The 21335-nt window shown below is 46.9% G+C and overlaps 1 protein-coding gene across 1 annotated transcript in view; it reads left to right on the forward strand.

Moving 5' to 3' along the window:
• NEGR1 (neuronal growth regulator 1) overlaps nucleotides 1-21335 on the forward strand; it is a 312772-nt gene that overhangs the window by 195091 nt on the left and 96346 nt on the right. Inside the window, exon 4 of the mRNA XM_063344769.1 lies at nucleotides 3632-3763. Coding sequence (XP_063200839.1) covers nucleotides 3632-3763 — 132 coding nt within the window. The remainder of the gene's footprint in view (nucleotides 1-3631; nucleotides 3764-21335) is intronic.

Genomic DNA, 21335 nt, shown 5'->3' on the forward strand with positions numbered 1-21335 from the left:
GTGTCTCAGTAAGTCTAGTTAAGAGATCTCCTGAAAAACCCATCAGGAATGGCCTTGGACACAAGGCACTCTCGTGTTTATGTTTCTTTTACTTCAACAAATAGTTTTTCCCATCTTTGATCAAAGATCTTGGCTGACACGACCTCAGGCTGATGGACGGGTGCTAATGAACCCTCCAGATTTCTTTTTCTCAGGTACCAAATCTGATACGTCTTCTGGCTCTACAGCCAGAGAAGCCAGCCAGAGACGTTCCTCGTGTCTTGATAGGCCCATAAAATGCACGTGGTCTGCAGAAGGGCAGAGCAAGGAGCGGTTGCCCTGGGCTGTAAGACGTCACACAAAAAAACAGTGGGAAGGCAGAGTCATCTCCTGAAACTCGTCGTCATTCACCAGTATCTTCATGCACCACTTATTCTCCCCACCGCGTGTGAATATCCTTTTTTTTTTGAGTTGGATGTGCATGCAACGCAACGTAAATACACATACATATACTTATGCATCTGCCTTTCACACAACACGATTTAAGTGCTCCCACACAGCCGTGGGAAATCTCTAGAACTGAAAACAAGCTGAAGACGACGAAACGCTGTGCAGGCGAGCAGGAAAGATGAAACGTAGTATCTATGTATTCCCTAAGAAAAATATTTATCGCTAATGTTTACTAAAAGCTTTCTTATGTGATCTGGATGCAAAATTTCCGGGGACATGAGGGTTTAAAAATGACTTAATATTCTCAAACGTGGATGTGAGTTGCATAAAACATGTGGGGTTTACAGCACTATAAAAATACACGCGTAGTTTGCCGCGTGAATTAGGTTAATAGCGCAGCCCAAGATCCCTGTAAATACGGGGCTATGAAGAGCGCTGATGGGCGTTTTTGCAAATCACCCTTCCAGGAGCCATTGCGGGAGCTCCCAGCGAGCGCCCACCCCGCAGCGGGGAGGCCGTGGGGCTGGAGGGATTCGCTGTGCTGCCCCCCAGCCCCCAGCAGCCCCCCGAGGGGCTGGCGTCCCCACGTGGATCCGCGTTTGCTTTCCCTGCAGGTATCGTTCCCGCTGGTGTTTTTCGGCCGGCCGGGTGCCAGCGCCGAGAACCGATGTTGCTTGTGCCGTAGCGGAATTGTGCCGGGTACAGAAACCCGTCGCTTCTGCGGGCAGGGAGTGGGGCTGCACCGCCCCCGGCCGAGCTGAACATCGGGGGGCAAAGCCGGTGCCTGAAGCACGGCTACAACCCCGGGAGCCTTTGAAAAGCAAAAGCTGGGAGAGCAGAAGCTAGTTCATCGCCTGGTGTGTTACGGTTACATTAAAAGGAAAGTTTAAAGCAGAGAATGTTTGTGTTTAGCTTAACTCCAAAACACAAAGGACTGTTTTTATGCAATTCCAGATACTTGGAGATGTATTTCTTTTCTCTTTTCCAAATTGATGTTGGGAGTTGGGATAGGATGCATCATAAATTATTCCCAGAATTCAGTATACAATATTTTGGTGCATACCATATATCCAGGGAAGTACTGACGTTGGAGATTATTACAATCTTATAATTTAATAGTCATTTTTAAACTGACACATAGGAGAATTTTGCATTTTATATAATTTTCTTGGTATTAGAAGCAAAGAAAATGACATGTTGGAAGGTCTCTCCTCTGCCTGGGCAGAGCAGGGGCTTTGCGTCCTTCACTGCTGTTCAAAGCAATAGTAAATTAAATTTTCCTAGAAAATTATTCAGCCTGGCCAAAGTGGAGCAGGACGAGGGCCACGATGTGAACCGCAACGGCCGGGCTGTTTGTAGAAGGGACATTTTTTGTACTTTATTCCTGTGAACAACATGGAAGAGAAAAAAATTCATTCTCATGCAACTTCTCATTGCCCATAAATTATTTCATTGCATTTTATGAATGTTCACTTCAATTCACAATAATTTTCCAATTTCAGTCTTATCTTTCTGCTTTACATAACCAGTGCTTACGTGGGCTCTTTCCCGTGACAGGCGTGGCATAGTGTGCTTATTAATGAGTGCTATCTTGCTAAGCAGCGCACAGTTATAATTGATGTTTTGAACCTTGCACACTTTAAAACATTAATCCGTGAACAGATAAGCAAATGAAATTCACTGCTGCGATGGACATGGACATAATACTCCCACTTAGCTCTCACGACCCAGTTCGGGTTTTTGTCATTGCTCCATAGGTTGCAAAGTTATTAACAGTCAATTGAGAGCTTGTCTGTGCGGGAAAACTTTTCCAGCAAGTCTTTTTAGCCTTTAGGCCTATAATTTCCAGTGTCTAGTCCTGCCTGCTATGATCTATTGTCTTAGGATAAAAATTACATTTAACATTTTTTGGTTTATGACGTGGTGAGCGCCTTGTGAGGCATCTAAAGCAATCAGTTTGCTCCCCGCCTAGAGCGCACTGCGCCAAGGACGTGGAAGGATGAACTGGGATATCCTTCAGAGGAAAACCACTCCCCGGTTCAAAGTGCTCACTGCGAGGCAGGAGCCACGGTAGGGAAAAGCTGGGAGATGCTGGGATTAAGAAAACGACAGAAACGCCTGTGTATGTTGTGACGCCGTGTCAAGAGGAGCTAAATTACCTTTTGAATCATGTAACTGTTCTTGCTCTCTAAAATAATTAATAGTTTTAGATATAACATACCAAGGAATTTTGTATTTCAGTTTGGTCTTCATGTTGTTTTTCATCGGGCAGACCTCAACCTGTTTTCAGCGGTGCTCCCACCGACTGTCCTTATTTCCGTGTATCGAGGCAAACACTGAACATCCTATTTATTGGGTTTGGGTCCTTTGGGAGAGGAGAGCTATTATTTAGTTTTTAATTTATAAGGTGGAATGTGTGTTAGGTCACCCACCTAAGGACTGAGTGGTGTGGTGAGCAAGCCTGAAAGGGCTTTTTTCCCTGGTGGTAGAACGTGGGACAACCCACCCGTTTTGCCCCCATGGCCACCCATCAGAGATGATCAGCTGCTGGTTCCCTCCAGGACCCGCCTGGCTTTGGCAGCCCTGGGGCTGCAGGAGGGCCCCAGCTGATGAGGTTTGCCACCCTCTGTGTCCAGCCGGCTGATGAATGGCAACAAGGTCAAATGGCTGAAAAGTGGGAGCACCTGTGATGGGAAGCCGATGCTGGGGCCACCGGCAGCAGGCGTGGATCAGCAGCTCCAGGACTGGGCTGTTTGTCCCTTTAGCTTGCCCCGATCACTGTTTTTGCTTCCGATGGCTGCAGGGGGGTAGATGTCCCCCCAGGTGCAAGCGATAAGCCCTAATGGCTGCTGAAACCCTTAAGGCAGGTTCTGAGGAGGACCATGCCTTGCAGCGTGTGAAGCCCATCAGGTACAGAGCTGTGCCAGCCAATTGCTCTCGGGGGTCTGGAGGATGCTGAGCTTGACTCTGGGGCAGGGTCAGGAGAGGACCCTTGGCCAGCCCCAGGAGCTTGGGGGGGTTGCAGACCGGCTTCGAGATGGGGCTTCCAAGCAGAAGCTGCAGTGGCTGCCCAGGCCCCCTTGGCCATGTGTCACCTGCAGCACCCAGCAAAACCCTCCAGCTGCTGGTCAGATGTTAGTGACGCTTCAGGTGCTTTGTGCTTGGCTTCCGGTAATTTCTTTCTCTGATTATTTCATTTCAGCAAAACCATTTGAGAGCGGGCAGTACCTGGACATCTATGGAATTACAAGAGACCAGGCTGGGGAATATGAATGCAGCGCAGAAAACGATGTCTCAGTCCCCGACGTGAAAAAAGTAAAAGTCACAGTAAACTGTAAGTCGTGTTGTTTTTTAATCACTAAATCCAATGGAGGAGAGGGATGTGGCTGAGAAGAAAAGTCTAATGCAGAGAACTGCTGCTCGTGGTGGAACTGTAGTGTGTTTGGGCTTTGTATTGCAGTAGCAAAATGACCTCTGCTATTTGATGTAGGAGTTAGTCTCGCTAAAGGAAGGGAAAATGAGATTAAGGTTTAAATCCCCCTTTTGTCTGCCGGGGGACAGTAGTGCTGTCACAGGCTTTTAGCGGGTGCTCTCGCTGGGCTGTGGTATTGAGAGACGGTTTTTGGAGTAATTTTTTTTGAGTAATTATCTGAGTAACTTCTGAGGACTGCTGTGGCTGTTGGGCTGAAGTGTTTCTGGTTTAATTTGCCACCGTTGTGCAATAATATAAGGAGATGAGAAACTTCTTGGGATTCTGTTTGGGTGATTAGATGGTGATCGATCTCTGTGGAAATTTGAAGTGCTCCCGGTAGAGGCAGCGCGCTGTTGTGTGCGGTTGTCCTGGTGTGAAGGCCAGGAGGACTCTGCTGGGGCACAGTTCTGCCTATTTCTGACCTCGGTTCACCATTTTCCTAACGCGAGTTCTGAGTCCGCCCGATGTCTGCGGGTGGGGGAGACGAGCCCTGGCAGCGCTGGGAAGGCCGAGCTGAGCAGCGGTGGCTGCTCCTGCCCCAACCTGTGGGGCTGGGGGGCTGCGTGGCGAGCAGAGGGCTCCCTGCGGCAGCCGGGAGCGGGACGAAGGGCTCCCGTGTGGCCGGCAGCAGGGGCTGGGTTGCTGGTGGGGTGGGATTTGCTCTCCCCCAACCCCGAGCCGAGGGGGCCATAGGAGAAACAGCGTGTCGAAGGATGTGCAGGCTGAGGAGGTCACACTCCTCTTAGTGCGTACCCCGAGAAAGGGGTGCTTGGGTTTGACTGCAGCTCGCAGTGTAAGGGTACCTCTGTCTGCAGTGAGAAACGTCTTGTGGGCTGCGAAATCAACCGGCAAACTCGGTAAATACTTGAAGAAAGTGTCCTTGGCCATAGCGTGGTTGCGCATGGCATTACGCCAGACTCAGGCAAACTTGTAAATCTGCACTGGGCACCTGTAGAGTATTTTTTATATATATATGTTTCTTAGAACTAAAGAAGAAAAGAGGGACAGGGTGGAATAAAATCGGAGCAGTGTAAAACTAGGATCTGGCTACAGCTTGAAGCAGTTTGTATACGTGAATGATTTGTCGTAGTCAGCTAATTGCCAAAGCACTCCTGTTTGGATTTGCCTGCTGTCCCCATGCCATTTAAGTGTGATGCAGAAGCACTCCGAACATCTGCTCCCCGCTGCTGATGCTCATCCGTCCTGAGCGGGAGGAACGCGGCTCGTTGCGTTGAGAAGAGGGCGGTGATGGAGCGGGACGATGCCGGGAGAGCTCGCCAGCCCCGGGCACGGGGTTTGCGGTGGGTGGGACGTGCTGCGGTGGGCTTTGCTTCCCGGCCCCTCGGCGCGGGCAGCTCTGCTCAAAAAGGGACATGGTGCAGGCGATCAGGCCAGCAGAATTCTGCCCATTTGCCATCTGTTGAGCTGGCCTGGCAGGACAGCTTTCTGCCTGGAAAAGCTAAATATTTCAGTTAGGAGAGCTGTGGTTTTTCTACTAGTCACTGTTTACGAGAAATGTCTATAAAACTTATTTTAAAGTTTTAAATCTGGAAATATCTTAACAAGAGAAACTTAAAGAAGAGGGGAAGCCTCCGGGTCCTCTTGTTTCCCTGGGTTGGGCAGAGTTTCCTCAGTCGAATGTTCTTCACTCCTGTTTCTTCTTTTGAGAAAATATCTGTTCCTTTGTCTAACAAACTAATGAAGAACAAGGCTTTGGACTTCCACCACCCCCACCCCCCCAAAAAAAAGAAAAAAATCCTGTTCCTTTATTTTCTCTGGGTTTGCAAACTCTTTGAATTCTCCTGATGCTGCCCTGCCCGTGGGCTCAGCGCCAGCTCTGCAGCTCCATCCCAGATTCCGGGCGATCCCTGTTCCACCTCTGGCTCCTCCACCGTGTGCCGTACGGCGATGCCTTGGTGTAGGATCTCCAGCACACACAGCGGTGCCGGTGCAGCACCGCATTTGCATGAATATGATCGCTTAACCGCCGCTTCTGACAATTTTTAATACTGTTTCCCTGTTATTAAAAGGAACGTTCTTTACTGCAGACCTGATAACTGTAGAATAAATCAAGGTTTTATTGTGCCCAGTTAATAGAATGTATCAATGAGCCCTGAGCGGTTACGGTGGGTATAAGCATAATTTTGAATATGGATATTCATCGCATATAGCGGTTGTTCAGTCATCCAAGCATGTACAAGAAAATTACCAGGTTTAAATTACTTTCTGAATTTCAAGTTTCTTGGCTGGGCAACTTCCAACCATACATAAACAACCGGCTTGCGATCTGCCTTGCAGCACCTAAATTATAACTCTAATGACTGTACGAGGCTGGTGGGGTTTTTTTTCTTTATACTGCTTCATATTGCATAATCTACAATTTCTACTTAATTTATGTCTGTCCCTCATAATTTCCCTTTCAAAAATGGTGGCCTGAGAATCCGTGGTGCATTTGTCTGCCTGAATTCGGGGGGAAGGGGGGGCTGTGTGTTAAGAAAAAAGAAATAGAAGCTGCTGGTTTATGAAGAAGGAATACTAGACCAAATCAAGTTAAAATAGATAAGATATAATCCAATTTCATTTCACCAGGAAATCTTATTAGCATTTTCCATTACATTTCATAAAGCAAATACTGATTTGTAGGTGATAATATTGAACCCCACTTTGAAGGAAGAGTGTCTGGCTTAGCCAGAGTTTAATATGCCACCTGAAACCGTACGTGCGGTCCCGGGGCTTTGCTGACGCTTCTGCTTTATTAGTGTCGCACTTAAAAATATTAAAGGCGGCTGCTAAATGCGAGGATGTCCGGAAGCGTTGAGGCCATGCTGAGAGGATGAAGAATGGGTGTGCGCATGATGAAACCGACATTTATTTTAATTTATCTAAAATCTTCAGCTACATAAATAAATAGCAAATGTGGACTTTTAAAGTGGAGCTGTGTTGCAGTATTCTTTTTTCCTTTTTCCTCCAAATAATATACACCAAGGGTCTGCTTTTCTGTAACTGTGTCTGGAGCAGCTCTGTTAAAGCTGGATCTTGTGGACTTTACCAAATTAAGATCCGGTGGCTTTGGTGAGGAAAAAAGCCATTCAGTTGAAATTAAGACAATAATTTAATTTCAGCCTTTATGAACCCCATCATGCTGCAAATTGAAGGGCAGATTAGTCGGTGCTTACTGGGGAGGTGAAAATTAGAGTTCCTGTGCTGAGGAAGCCCAGCTGGCACTGGGAAGCACTGGTGTGGTCTGGTCCCGACGGGTCTCTTGGTTTGGCTGTCTTGGGGTCTTCGTTTCTGAGGCAGGGCTCCCAAGAAGTCTTGCTGGCACAAATGACGGGTAGTGCAGCCAGGGCTCGGCCTGCAGCGGTTCTCCTGCCTCCCGCGTGCTGCAGTCTACAGAGGAGAAAGCTCATCTGCCCGATTTTGTAGACAGTAAACACTAACAGTATAAAGGTAGCTCAAAATATTCTAGATATTGAGCCACATCTACTTGGAACAGCATCTCTTTGTACAGATATTTTTCCATTAGATGTTGACGATATTGGAAAATGGAAGTGAATAGACCACACGATAGCCGGTAAAAACTGCATTAACCTTGCAAGTTGTGCCTCTAACTCAGTGTTGCCAATGGATGTTTGGCCAGTCCCTCCATGAGGTGTCTCCAGTGACGGCAGCTCCATGGGCAACGTACTCTACTCAATCACAGTCCTTAACGGAACATTTCTCACAGTGTCTAATGTGAACCTTCCTCGCAGAATTACAGCCCCATTCCTCACCTGTCCTCAGAGGAATGCAGAACACATCAGTCTCACCGCTCCATCTCCGTGGAGACGGTGGACTTGTGCTCCCCATATTTACCTCCTCATGTTCACCAGCCCCAGCTCATCTCATCTCTGTTCTGGGGTTGTGTTTTCTAAGGGATTGACTAAGTGTTTCTTTTCTGTAAATCCGTTGGTGCTAGGGAAGGGCTTTCTCGAATAAAGTGTTTAAAACTTGAGCTGCCATGCCAGGTGAGGTGTTGGGTTGCCAAGGATGTGGAAGGATTATTTGGGTGGTCGTATATTGGGCTAGGATGTCTGCCTTCCCTGTGACGGGGGCACTTGGGGGGGGGGGGGGGGGGGTTACCCCAGCAGCCCTGCTCGCTCTCTGCAGAGTGACTGTGTTTGTTCTTAACAAACCTGTTGGCAATTGCTCCTCTTCTTGTTATCTTCCAGGTGCCTTCACACCTTCGACAGCTTGAATAGCATTTTTGTGGGGACTGGAGAGAAACGGGCTGGCTTGTAATTCCCCAGCTCCTGTTGCTCTCTGCGTTCCTGAAGCAGGTTCTCAAAGGCTGCGTTAGGCACTTGCCCCACGCCTCAGAAACAAACAGTAGCTCTGTGTTTGCTCAATCCAGCTCTTGAATACATATTTGAGGTTTATTACGCCAATTGGTTTTGTATCAGTTTGGTTTATTCAAGCACTTGCTGCATTATTCTTTCCTTGTCTTGAAATACATATATTTCCTGTCTGAAATATAAAACAGTTAATTGTGGTCACTGAATTGGTCAAATCCTGTGTTTAGAACAATTCTGCCTCCTTTCCCCTTTCCTTTTTGTGCATTTATTTCATGTTCTGCAGTAAATCATCTAAGGCTTTGTTTGGTTTGGGGTTTTGTGGGGTTTTTCCTCCCTCCTTTCATCAAGTTTCGCTCTGCCCCGGACGCGGGGTCTGCGTGCTCGGAGCAAGCTCCGCGTCACCCGCGTTGGGGTGCTCCAGGGCAGAGGGACCCAGGCAGCCCCCCGCCCTCCTGGGCTCTGGCACCCGCATTCTGCCGCGGGCTTTCAGCCGGAGCAGTGTCCATCCCGCGGGATCGGGATTTCAGGGAGCGGCGAGTTACGGAAGGTGTCTGCTGTGCAGAGCGTGTGGCCCCGTCCCGCTGGCGCGGTGCGATAAGGTGTTCTACGCTAGATATTTTATAGAAGGACTGTGTGAGTTTCTTGTATGAATTTTAAGCAATGTGTTTGTTTTTTTGCTTGGACAGGTTAGGGTTTTTGCAGCACAGCTTATCTCATTAGCATTTCTTAGAAGTCTGCCTTACTGTTGCTATGGCGCTTTGCATAATTTTATGCATAATACTCTGATTTTACTTTGAAATCAGACATACTGTAAGAGCCACTCTAACCTAATTATATCTGTAACCTTAAACCTGCTGGGGAAAAACATTATAGGATTTCAGTGTTTGTTGGGGTTCCTCATACCTGGACAGGTCGCTGTGACTCGATTTTTCCCGGAAAGGGGCTCGCTGTGAACTGTTACTGACCTGTGAAAAACACCTCCTCGGCAAGGCTCTCTATTGTGGGTTCAACAAAGAAACTTCCCCTCAATCAAGGTGAATACACTATTAAATAAAATGTGAGGCCCAAATATTTTCCAAAGGTCTCGGTCCTCCTCTGCTTTGGCACCAAGTATAAAATTACTCGGAGCAATTTGGAGTTTTAATTTCCACTTTCCTCTACTGTAAGAGAGGGGCGGGGGGGGAGCTTCTGTTTAAGCATAAATAGGTGCCTCTGGTTCTTCCCGTTTTTACTGGCTACAGATGTGGAACTTCATATTTGTAACCCTGACTAAATTCAGGACTTGGGGGTTACGGTGAGCGTTGGCTTTACGAGACCAGGAGTCATTTTGTTGGAGAAACCAGCGAGTTCACATTAATGTATTTTGATCTATACGGTTGTACGCGTTTGTGTGAGCCTTTGCTTTTGCAATGTTGGTTGTTTGCTAGGCAGCCTGAGAAGGGACAGCCGCCTCGTCTGTCCTACCAGAAGGTCACAATAGCAACTGCAGTCAAGGGTGCTGCAGCTCCCAGCCCTAGAGCACCTGAACCTTGATCACAAATGTTTCCCCTTGGTGAGGACGTTTCCATCCAATTACAAAGTTTTGGTTTTTTTCTTTTAAACCAGTCCTCTGAAAGGAGAAAAAAAATAAAAACCAAACTGTGGAGGAGAAGTTACTGCTGTTCTTTACAGTGTCATTTATATCAAGTGAATTCAGTCATGTCAACTCTTCAAACAGAATTGCACCCACATGAGATGAAGTCATATGTTCATATTTGACCGTGGAGCAGAAAGACCTTATCTTGGTGTTGCAGTGGTTGATATTATCCATCTGGCTGAAATTCACACATTTAAAACTGCATCGTGTAGGTCAGTCTCCGTTTAATCACAAAGTGTTTTCCAATATTGTAAGGATGGAGAGCAATTTGCGGGTACTGAGCAGCCACAATTCCCACCGACCGTTTCGAGAGGTCCGCATGCACAGAGCCTTGGGAGATTGACCTTTGCAATACCCTTCTGAAGTATCAAAATTACACTCTGAAAAGCTAAAAGCACTCTGGAGTGCGGTTTCACTGGCTTCTGTGAAACATGCTTTCCTAAATTCTCAGGTTACCATTCAAAAATGGGGTTTTGGCTGCTGAGTCCCACTGGGGACTCCTGGAAACTTGACTACTGGTTCGTATTTGATTCTGTCAATGGATCAGCGGGGCTTATTGCAGCATGACCTTTCCAGAATGTGACTCTGCTCAAGCCTTCTTGGCCTGAGACCCGTGGGTGATGGTCACGCTGGTGCGCACCATGGACTCACGCGGTGGGCCAGAGCCTGCAAGCGTAAGAGACGACCCCGGCCAGGCGTGGGCTGCGTCCACAGCGTGACTCCAGGCTGCCCCATTTGCCACAAACGTTCTGGTTTCTTCGGGAAGAAGGCTGCGAGGATTGGTCCCCTTCTGTTTTGTCCTACCTGCACAGAGCTGGGGGATGCATGGTGTCCTCCCTTCGCTCTTTTTCATCTGAAAACTGTTGCAAAAGCTCAACGTGAGAGTTGTGCTAACGCTTTGAATGGTGAGGGCAGTGCTGCCCCACGGTGCGCTCTTGGGGGACCGCGGACTGGCTTCGCGAAGGACACGTTGGCAGTCTGCAACGCTGGCAGGTCAGGAGTGACGTGGGTAGAGGTTCGTGTATAAGTCCATCAAGACCATCTCTTGACTTGTTTTTCTTGTTATTGCTAAAGATTATATTAGCCCAATTCTAAAAAATTGGATTATCTGTGTTGTACAGATGTTCTAATTCAGTAGTTATAACTTTTACATCTGAGCTACCATTTCAATTAAAAAGACGTAGGAAAGCCTTCAGAGGAGCGGTGGAGAGGACGTCTTTCCTGCAGCACATCATACTGTGAAATAATGGTGTAATTAGTTTCTATGTCAGTGGGTCAAATATACGAGAATACAAAGCCACCCGCTCTGGCTAAAGGAGATTAGGTGCCAGCACAGCTGAGATGAAAACTTTGATCACGGTTGAAGTCAATAACAGCAGAGCTTGTCTTGGGGTCCAGCCATCCAGATGGGGAGCTGCTAGAAAAATATTTCAGGTGAAACTAGCACAAATAAGAACAGGGTTGGTTGGTTTTTTTTACATAAGATAAAGGTCTTTGAAGAATTTTCTGCTACGCTGGAAAATGGAGCTTTTGATCATGCACAGTGTAATCAGAGTGGGGGTTTTCTTACTTTTGTATTTTTTTGTTATTTTTGGCCATCATTAGGACTAAATTCTTATTTATTAATTTGCAAGCTCTTCTCATCACTGAGGTCGCTTGTATGAGTTACGTGATGTCCTGTCTCGTAGTAGCACTTAATGGAAAACAGCTTACACCAATTCAATAAAAACTGGTCACATATTTACAACCACCTCAAATGGTGGGGTGGGAAAAGAATGCGGTTGATTTGAAGAAAATATTTTCTCCTCACTGGTGGGGAAAGAAGCCTCTGATGAAAGTAATGTTTGTCATCTTATGTCCTTCAGGTACTTTTATTAACATTTCAGAAGTCAGATTAAAACAATATAGTTCAAGTTTCTGACTCGAGTGCAATTTGGCTCCTAAATTAACATTGATTTCTTTCTGCAGTGTAATAGTTTACTATTAAGTTCTGCAAACCACTGTGCAGTTACTGCACATTTCTGAAAAACGTTGCTCATATTGAAGCGTGACAAAATTGATTATAATGTTCCTTCATGTAGATGGCGTTCTGCTGCCACCGCACATAATCGAGGGCTTTGGCAACATGAAACGAGGTCTTGTATTTGAAGAAGTTGGAGCATTAGTGCTCGAGATATCCCCCCAACACATCAGGAGTACACTTCTCATCTTCTTAAAGAAAATCCCTGCTTAACTCTGCCAAGTTATTTTTTTTTTATTTTTTTTTCCTGGCTATTTTGGGAGGAGCGGGGCCGCACCCTGTGTTCACCAGTGGCGCGGTGCAGACGCGCAAGGGCAGCAGGCTGTGGGGCGAGCTGCCTCCTCTCCCCATAGAGACCTCGGGTTGAGCAGTGGCACGCGAGGCTGCGGGACGAGGACGCGGCTCGGCTCCTTCGGTGGCGGAGGAGATGATGCTCCGGCGTAACGCCAGCAATGCTGCTGCCGTGGCCCGGCTTCTGCCTGCAAAGGCAGATTAAGAGTTTAAGACGCCAAAAAACACCCCGAGTTCTCCGCTCGCTATGCGAAGAGTGTCTGCGACACCAATCCGTGACCCACATTGGGAAGTTAGAGAGTTATTAAAGCATGTGCAAACAAATCCTTTTTCAAGCACTGTTTTCTTGGGAAGCGGCGTGTCTGACCTAGCTATTAGAAGATTGTTTCTATTATTCAAATCTGGATTTGTATTGTTTCAGAAGCCTATGGGTGCTGATTAGTTGTCACTTCTGCAGTGGTTAATTTTTGAGGACTGCCGTGATTACCCATTTGAATGTATTCTCTGTTCCTTGTCCCCAGGAAAACAAGTCCTTGAAACAAAAATAACTGCACTAATTTGCACATATTTACACTCTGCCAGTAGTTACAGGTCCACGTATTGTATAATTATGGTATAGCAGTAAATGCTGTTCATTATGTTTGTGTATCTCTGGGAGACTGTGCTGTCACAAATAACAGAGCATCCACGAGACACTCTCCTAATATTGGTGAAAACATTGTCAACAATATGTTGTTGATGCAAAGGTACAACAGCGTAAAGGCTTCAGGCCACTGTTGGTGAAAGTGTGGGGACCAGCTCATGAATTAGCGGACGAAAAAAAATAGGTTTGGGGTTTTTCTTATAGCTTTCATATACTTTTCCACTTGTGCTGTCATTTTAAAGTAAAAATAAGGTTATAGTAAGATTCTGGACACCTCAGTGCATCCGCCCCTGGTGAAGCTGCCTTTCCTGCAGCCATTTCTCCTGGCATCAGCAGGAGAAGGACCGTGCTCCTCTCGCCGGGGCCGGTGTCCCGGGGTGCAGCGCTGGCTCCCTGTCATCTTTGGAGGTGGTAAAACGTCACATCTGGAGGTGGGGTGCAACCCCCTCCAACATGATGGGATGCGAAGCGAGGACGTGTTTCTAGTGACCGAGGAAAAGCACCCCTGGGAAGCTGGTCCTGCCTGGAGAGAATGCTTCCTCCTGGCTCTGAACCTCCGCTGGCTCCCCAGCCTCCAGGTGATCCCACTTTAAATACCAGCTAAAATACAGTCCAGGAAAATGGAAGTCTTAATAGAAGATGACTCATCTCTAAAGAGCTTATGCATTTCAAGAAGCAGTTTGAAGTATACAGCAGGCTGTGTTAGACTCCAAACCACAGCCAAAATTAATGGAGAGCTCTTCAGCTTCCAGGAGTGTTCACTTGCCCAGATTGCTCTTCAGCAAAAACAATTACTTAAAATACTTCTCATAATAGTCAACATGTCATAAAGCAATATTTCTTCTAGTAATTGTGGCGTTCCTTATTGCTGTTGGTCTAAGACTTAGTCTTCCCTCTCCCTTGCAAGCGCCGTGCCCATGAGGTGATACGATAGCCTGGGGGGCTTTTGGGTGCAGCTGGTGACACCAACCGGGGTCAGGAAAAGACAGGTCTGAACAGTGGGTTAGTCTTGCAAAATTCTCAGTCCCCCGATTATTTTTCTTATTGTTATTTTTTCCAGCAGCAGCCATGGCTGCTTCGAAATGGTTCTGCAAAAGAAATCTGTCAGCATAACCTGTGCGTGTACGGGTACGGCCGTGGTGCCAGGCAGGGACGGTCCCCCTTGGCTCCTACCCTGGCTACGCTCGGCGTTTCGACAAGACATCCAGTCCCTGATAAGACTCTAATGATATTGTTACAGCTTGTTTGTCCCCTGGTGAGACTGCTAAATTAGGTTTTAATAACTTCCGCAATTTGGTTGGTATTAGCAAGTGTGTGGTGTAGGCACTAGATCTGAGCTAGGGGAGCTTTGAGAAGTAATATTGCTGCTTTTATAGTTCAAAACAAAGCAGCGCTGTTGACGCAAAAGAAAGGGAAAATTGCCAACATCATTCTTCAGGCATTATAATTTATAAAGCTGGTTCCCTTCATATTTTCTGCCTCTTCTCAAATAAAAACAAACCATTTTGAGGCTGATGTGACCTTTCTTTGGACCTTAGAGTTGTAGAGCAAACACAAGCTCTTGCGACGAAAGCTCTGGTGCCTTGCGGGCACGGCTGCGCTCAGGGCCGCGTCCCAGAGACGAGGAGCCCACGCCGCTTCCGCTGCTTTGACACCTGTTGCACGCTGTGCACAAAGATCACCGTGGTCATGTCTAGACTGAAAGACTTCAGTTCACAAATTCAGGATAAAAATCACTTCAAAATGCACTAACTCCTGTGCGTTTTGAACAAAATTGTGTTTAGTACCAAATGTCTCAAAATTCCGGTGCTCACTTTTCCACCTGGTATTATTAACAGCAAAGAGAATCTTGCGAATAAGAATTATCTTTCAATGCAGCAATTAAAGGTTTAAGCGGGGAAGTCCCAGTGCTCCAAAATCCCAGTGTTGACCTGCAATCCACTGTCCCTTCCCGGGAAATATGTGCCATCCGTTGGGAATGAGCAGTTGTAGCAAGAACAGAAACGATCACCAGGGACCAGCTGCAAAGCCCTGGACGTTTCTGGTGTTCATAAACGGCTTTCGGTTTTTGGCTTTGGGCAAAATGAAAGCACCACGTGTGCTTGGTTTTAAGCAATGATCTCGGAAGAAAAGGTGACATCCGTCGTACCCAGCTCACTGGCTTTTATCTGTTGAAATACCACAAAACTGAGGAGGAAGAAATTACTTTATGTGGGTAATCTTATAAATAAATAAATACAGACTGGGGGAAAAGAGAGAGACACCCCGAGATGCGTTTGCTTCGGTGCGATACCTCCTTTACCTCAGCCCACTAAAGTTTTGCTGCCCCAAGGACCGGATCTGTTTAGCGAGGAGCCCGGGGCGCTGCCGAGCGGGTGCCGCTTCCCCCGCGGTGGCGGTGGCCTTGCACGGGTTATCTGAGCGTGGTGCAGGAAGCAGAAGCCAACGCTCCCCGGCCCACGGAGCTGCCAGTCGAAACCGTCGACGTAGATGGAGAAAATTGAAACGGGACTCAACGTAAACGGGTTCTTTTTTGAATTAATATGAGTAGATCCACTCCAGCAGATCCCCGCTTTGGGCCAGCAGGAGGTCCGGGAAGCCCCTGTCGGAGTTGCACAGAGTTTTATTTCTAAACTTTTGTTTTTTGATTACACCAACTCTTCCAGAGAGCGTTTGAAAGCAACTAGTATTTCTGTGGCCTGACTGCTTTTCGGTGGAAAAAGCGCTTTGGACTTGGCTCTGCGTGCGTGTGTGCTCGTCACGCGCCAGCACGGGCTGTCCTCTTCCATCAGCCTACATCTGCCGCAGATTACCGGGGAGGGGGGAGAAACCAAAACCCCTTCATGTAAACTTCACTTCTTTTTAATATGGAGCAATAGCTTCTAGACCTTTTACGGCTCTTTCTCTTTCTCCGTGAGATACATATGTATATCAGCTATAACACACTGTCAGCGAACAGTGGTTTTCAATCAAAAAGACTGTCAGTAAAGCTGATTCACTAACAAGAAAGCTGTCAAGCTGTGACAGCTGCTGTCTTTGCAACCCCAAACAATCTGTTCAGTGCTAACTCTGACTTATGCTTCCATTTATTATACAGCCGTAATGAGTTCTGTCCTTAGAAATATCATTTTGGTGAGTACACCTAGCTACTTTGTTATGTATGTAGGATATATCAAATCAGATCCGAGATGTACAAGATAAGTTTCCTGCGAAAAAGTTCTGCTTCTGTCTTTTGAATTATTTTTTTTTAAATTCCAAATCCAGTTTCAGTACTTACCTCCTTTTTGTAGTTAAGTATGAACCTGGAGATTTCATTACTATTATAAGCTGAGGAGCGTATAATTTCTTTTTTCCTCATTGTGTTGAAAAATGGCCTATAACCTTAAGCACAACATTAGTAGCTACAGAAATGAGTGAAGGAATTTGCCGTTGTAGGAACTGTTCTGGTGCTTAGTAATCCCTGGATCTCAGAGACCACAGAAATTCAACCCAGAGGAGGAACCGAGGAATCGGGCTGCTGCTGCTGTCCGGATGCAGCTGCTGGTATTCAAATTATCGACCTTGTCTTTTAAAATAAAATAAAATAAAAAAAAAAAAACAAAGAGAAGGAGCACCTTGACAGTCTCCTTAAGCAATCTCTTCCAGCAATAGCTTACCAGACCCGAATCTCCCTTGCTTTAATTTTGGTTGGTTATTGCTTGCCTGGCCCATAAAGGAGGTAGGGAAGAGCTGATTCCTTTTCTTTTCTGTCCCACATATTAAGTGATATAATGTATCCCTACTAAGTTATCTTTTCCAGCTCTGCTGATCCCAATTCCTTCTGCTTTTCTCAACTTGGTGCTTCAGGTGAGGCCCCGCTAGTGCCCCATAGAGCGGGTGGTTTGCACTAGATAACGCGTCTGTTGGGCATCTCTGGGAGGGACTGGCCAACCTTCCCAGCACTGCGCGTTGTCAGACGCCGCCTCCTGCTTTTCTGCTCCACCAGCTTGGAAGAAGGGAAGGTTGGTCACCTGTGAGCCACCAGGACTCTATACCAAGAGCAGACAAATAAAGCTTAACCTACAGTAGACACAGAACAGGCTTCTATAAGCTAATTGTTGTCTTAAGTCATCAGATGAGGATAATAACCTTCATCAAAGATCTACATAAAGCAAATGATGATGAAACTGTTGTTTCTGAGACCTTGGAAAGGCTGGGCGAGGTCCTGGGGACCAAGGCCCTGGGTGCGTGTTGCCCAGAGGGAACTGGCAGTCGCCTGGCACGTCTGCAGTCCCCAGGAACACGCTGGAACTCTAACAAGATGTGTTCGGACCTGGAGGATAATCGAAGATGGGTGACAGCTACTGTGGATTCATCAACAGCAAATCACGTTGTCTCATTAATTCCCATTTATCGCCGGGGAAGGCAGGTGATGTCATGTGTTGACACTCATAAGCTTTTGACGTGTGGCACGTACAGGTGAAAGCATGGGAAACATGGACAAGAAAACAAATCCATGGTGAAGGTGCAGAGTTATTGAGAAAATTGTTATCAAAAGGCTCCTTGCCAGGCCAAAGGGATGCGGGTCCCCAGAGTTTGTTTTGGGTCCAGCGTTGAGGTTTTTGATCAGTGATCATGTTGTGTTCTCAGGTTGGGTTGAGCTGCGAGGGTGGTGGTACAGAAATGCACCACCACGAGTGTTTCCGTGGCTGGGCACCACACAGGGGTGGTGCTGAGCAGCAGGGTGACCTTCCTCTCTGATACGGATACGGTACGGATGGCCTGGTTTCCAGCCGCCCTGGGTGTCTCCTGCCTGCCTTAGCTGCTGTTGGGCTTTGGCTTCCTGGACGCGCTCCAGGGGGCTCGGGCAGGTTTCTTGTTGCATTTCCAACCTGCCCTGAGATATTTTACATTTTTGTTCCAAACATTCTTTCCTTGGAAAACTACCAGCTTGTTTTAATTCACTTTCTCCTCAGCTTTACTGCCAAAAGATCTACTTAGTAATTCCTGGAATTCGTTAAAGTCCATTGCTTTTATCTTCCTTAGAGGGAGAGAAATAGCAGAGTAAGAGCGCTCGTGTTTGTTTGCACCCAGGCTCCCGGCCAACTCTTCCTTCTGGATTGGATGTATGAAAGCATCCCCTCTCCTCTTCCTCCTTCCTTAGTACCGCTCCAGGATGCTGATACTCATTTTTCCCCTTTCACCTCCGCACGCGTGCTTGAATAAATTGCTGAGATAAAGGAACCGCAGCAGAGTATGAGGGCACCTTAATTGTGCGGAAGCTTTTCCAGTAGGAATGGCCGAGGGAGGGAGGTCTGCTGATGCGGGGAGCTGGTGAGCCCGGGTAGGATGCCCGGCTACAAACAGACACAACAGCACACCGTCCTTCTTCCCCCCATCCTGCCGTCCTGGTGCTCTTGTCCCGCATGGAAACCTGCCTTTCCCAAGCTAGCTCTGGTCCTCCCGCGTTACCCACAGATGTCCGCTTGCTCCTGTACGTGGAGCGCTGCAATATTTAACAGCAAGCTTGCACGGAGTAAAATATCTTTATCTTTCCCACTATTTAAGCCTCACAGTTGTGGGTTGGGCTTTCCTTGCTGCCTGTGTGGGGCCGTTAGTCCCTCTCAACACGCGGAGAAACATAACTTCAGTGGAGTGAATGCAAAAGGGGAATGAAAATCAGAGCAGTGTGCATGCCGCCTGGGAAAAGCTAACGCCGGCCATTCCCGAGGCACAGTCTCCTGGGGGAGATGCTCTCTTGAATTTCCGAGATGCCCTTCACCTTGACGTCCCCCAGCCAGCACTTGCAAACGAGCCGTTCGGGGTGTCGTGCTCTGTTCCGCGCCGCTGAGGCTCCGCAGCGCCTTGCTCGGGCTCTGCCGCCTCTGCTCCAGCAGGAGCCCCAGTGCCCGGGTGTCACCTCCGTCCCAGCAAACGCCCCTTCCCCTCTCTGCCACGGGTGCAGGACTCACAACTTGTGCCCCTCCATCTCCCTGCATACCACACTGAAAGTTTTAAACCCTTTTCTAATAGATCCCCTTCATATATTTCAAAAAAAGACCGTCAGTGGTTCTGCTGGGTCCTGTCGATACCATATTTTATGCCATGAGACATAAAAGTTTGTTCTTTTGACTCAGGTGATTACAGACGCTTGCCCATTCTTTGCTGATGAGAAAGTATTGATGACAACTTTTCCCTCAAATGACAGCAGTAAGAGCAATAGCGTATAAAAAGAGGGATTACATGACAAGAGCTCTCTTTGTTACACTAGTGCGCTTTCAAGTTGCGGGGTTTTTCTTTTTTTACTTTTTTGTGTTTTGAAAACTGTGAAATTCTCTTTTATTGCGGATCTTTCTGGGCCTCATTCAAAGCCCACTGAAGTCAATATAAAGACTTTGACTTCAGTTGAATTTGAATCAAGCTGCACTGGCCAATGAAAGATTAAAACCAACTCCACCGTATCAAACAACGCCAAACACTGAGCATTTATGTCCCCGTTTATGTTTTGTGCATCTGTTCCTTCTAAATTACCACCAAGTCTTGTATGCAAATGCAGGATTTGTTTCATGTTTGTTCATCGTGGTTTCAATTACGCCTGCGGAAAGGGCGAGTGCGAAGCCGTTGGAGAAGTGCAGACAGGAGATGCTCCTGCCCCGGCTCCTCTCACCTGCCTTACAAGGTCCCCTTACGAGGGTTTTGTTCATTTTGCGAATTCCTACACGGTGGCAGGACTTGGTCTGTCAAATGGGACGTGGCTGTTTGCGAAAAGATGGAGAGTCGCCCCAGCTGGGCTAAAGGGAGCACGGGCGCATCTTCCCCCGGGGCCAGCGCCCCGCTGATGGAGCAGGGGCTGTTTCCACCCAGGTCTGCAGCCGAAGGGGGTTTGGCGTGACCCCGTCCACGCACACACAGAAATAACTGTCTGTGTAGTAACTGCAGGGACCCGGTCGCCCGCGCCAGGGATGCGGGGGAGATGCCAGTGCGCGTCCCTCGGACACCATCACCTGCGGCGCGAGCTGCTCCGGAGCAGGGCTTGTGTCCCCACGCCACAGCAGCTCCTGCATCGGAGGATAAAACTACGTCTGGGAGCTACCGTACAGGGAATACGATTAGAAAAATGCTGTGCTGGAAAGCAGAAGGGTTAAATAGCTGAAGCAGTAAGATAAAATCTGATGGACAGAAAACCAAAGCAGTGCTTCCACCTGCGCGCTGCCTCGTGTTTCCTTCTGGAGCTCCCTGCAGGTCTGTCTTTGCTGTGCTGGTTTGGGGAGGCTTTGTTAAGTTTCCTCCTCTTCTTTCTTGTCACTCGAATACTTGTAAAACACCTTGTTAAGAATTCCTGTCTGCTGGCCTATTATTTATTAAGTATTATTTTGAGTTGCTGATTTCTTTTTTTTTTTCTCCCACGTAACAATTACTTGCGGATTTTGAGCTTTCCTCTCAACACTAGGAGGTCTGATTTTCAAAAACATAAATTGCACAGCAGCCAGGGATGTAATAATATAATAATGCCATCCATTAGGGGTAGCTGGGGGAGATGCAGGTTTCAGGAAATTCTGATGCACCCTGCGACACGCCAGGTGACCCGCGGGGAATGCTTGAGAATCCGCTCGTTTGCTGACGGCTAGCGCGAGGTATCTACACAAGTGTTTAATTAATCGGCATTTAAAGTACACGGGTTTGTTAAAGAAAGAGAAAAGCACAAAAGAGGTGCTGGGTTGCATCGAGGGAGGCAGGAGTTGAACTGAGTTCTCACGTCTTCTACGTTTGCATATAAAATTTATGTGTATGTACGCAGCAAGATCCCACTGAACGCAGTGGGTTTTGATAAGTCATCAAGAAAAGAGGGGAAAAAATAAGCTTATTAGTTGTTTAGCCCGGTGAGTGTTAAAGGCATGTCTCTCAAATGAGGCCACACGCTGGAGAAGTTTCTGATGTGAAGAGGCATTTATTAAACCACTCCGTTAATTTGGGACTAGGGAGCGCCGCTGCTCTGAATAAGTTAGAAAAATTAAATAACTAGACTATTGGAAGACCAGATTAGTTATAGAAAGTCCAAGCAATACTGTTTCCCTTGTAAAGATTGGTTACTTTATTAGAAAAACGCTATGTGTGTGTCTATATATAAATGAATATATTTGAGTATTGCTCATATCTGTTCCGCTGAGGCAGAAAACAGATCTCGGGAAACCCGTTCTCTTACCTGAGAGTCTTTATCTTAACGCACTGGAGAGCAATTTCACTAACAAAAGACTACGTTAGGATGCCAAATTAAAATCTGATGAAAACTGGGAAAATAAAAGACTTTTTTTGACATTTACAATTAATGCCACAAAAATGTTAGTTTAATCAGACAATATGGTTAATCACAAAGGTGAAATTGGAAGTTGCCGGCCCTGAATGCTCGTGTAAAAGTTAATAAATTCAGCTCATAATCATTATGCACATGCTAGTTATAATAATTTACTGTCCATACCAAATCTTTATAAGCATTGTAATTAAATATAAAATGCACATTAGAATTATAATGA

The sequence above is a fragment of the Chroicocephalus ridibundus genome, chromosome 8 (genome assembly GCF_963924245.1).
Source record: "Chroicocephalus ridibundus chromosome 8, bChrRid1.1, whole genome shotgun sequence".
NCBI lineage: Eukaryota > Metazoa > Chordata > Aves > Charadriiformes > Laridae > Chroicocephalus > Chroicocephalus ridibundus.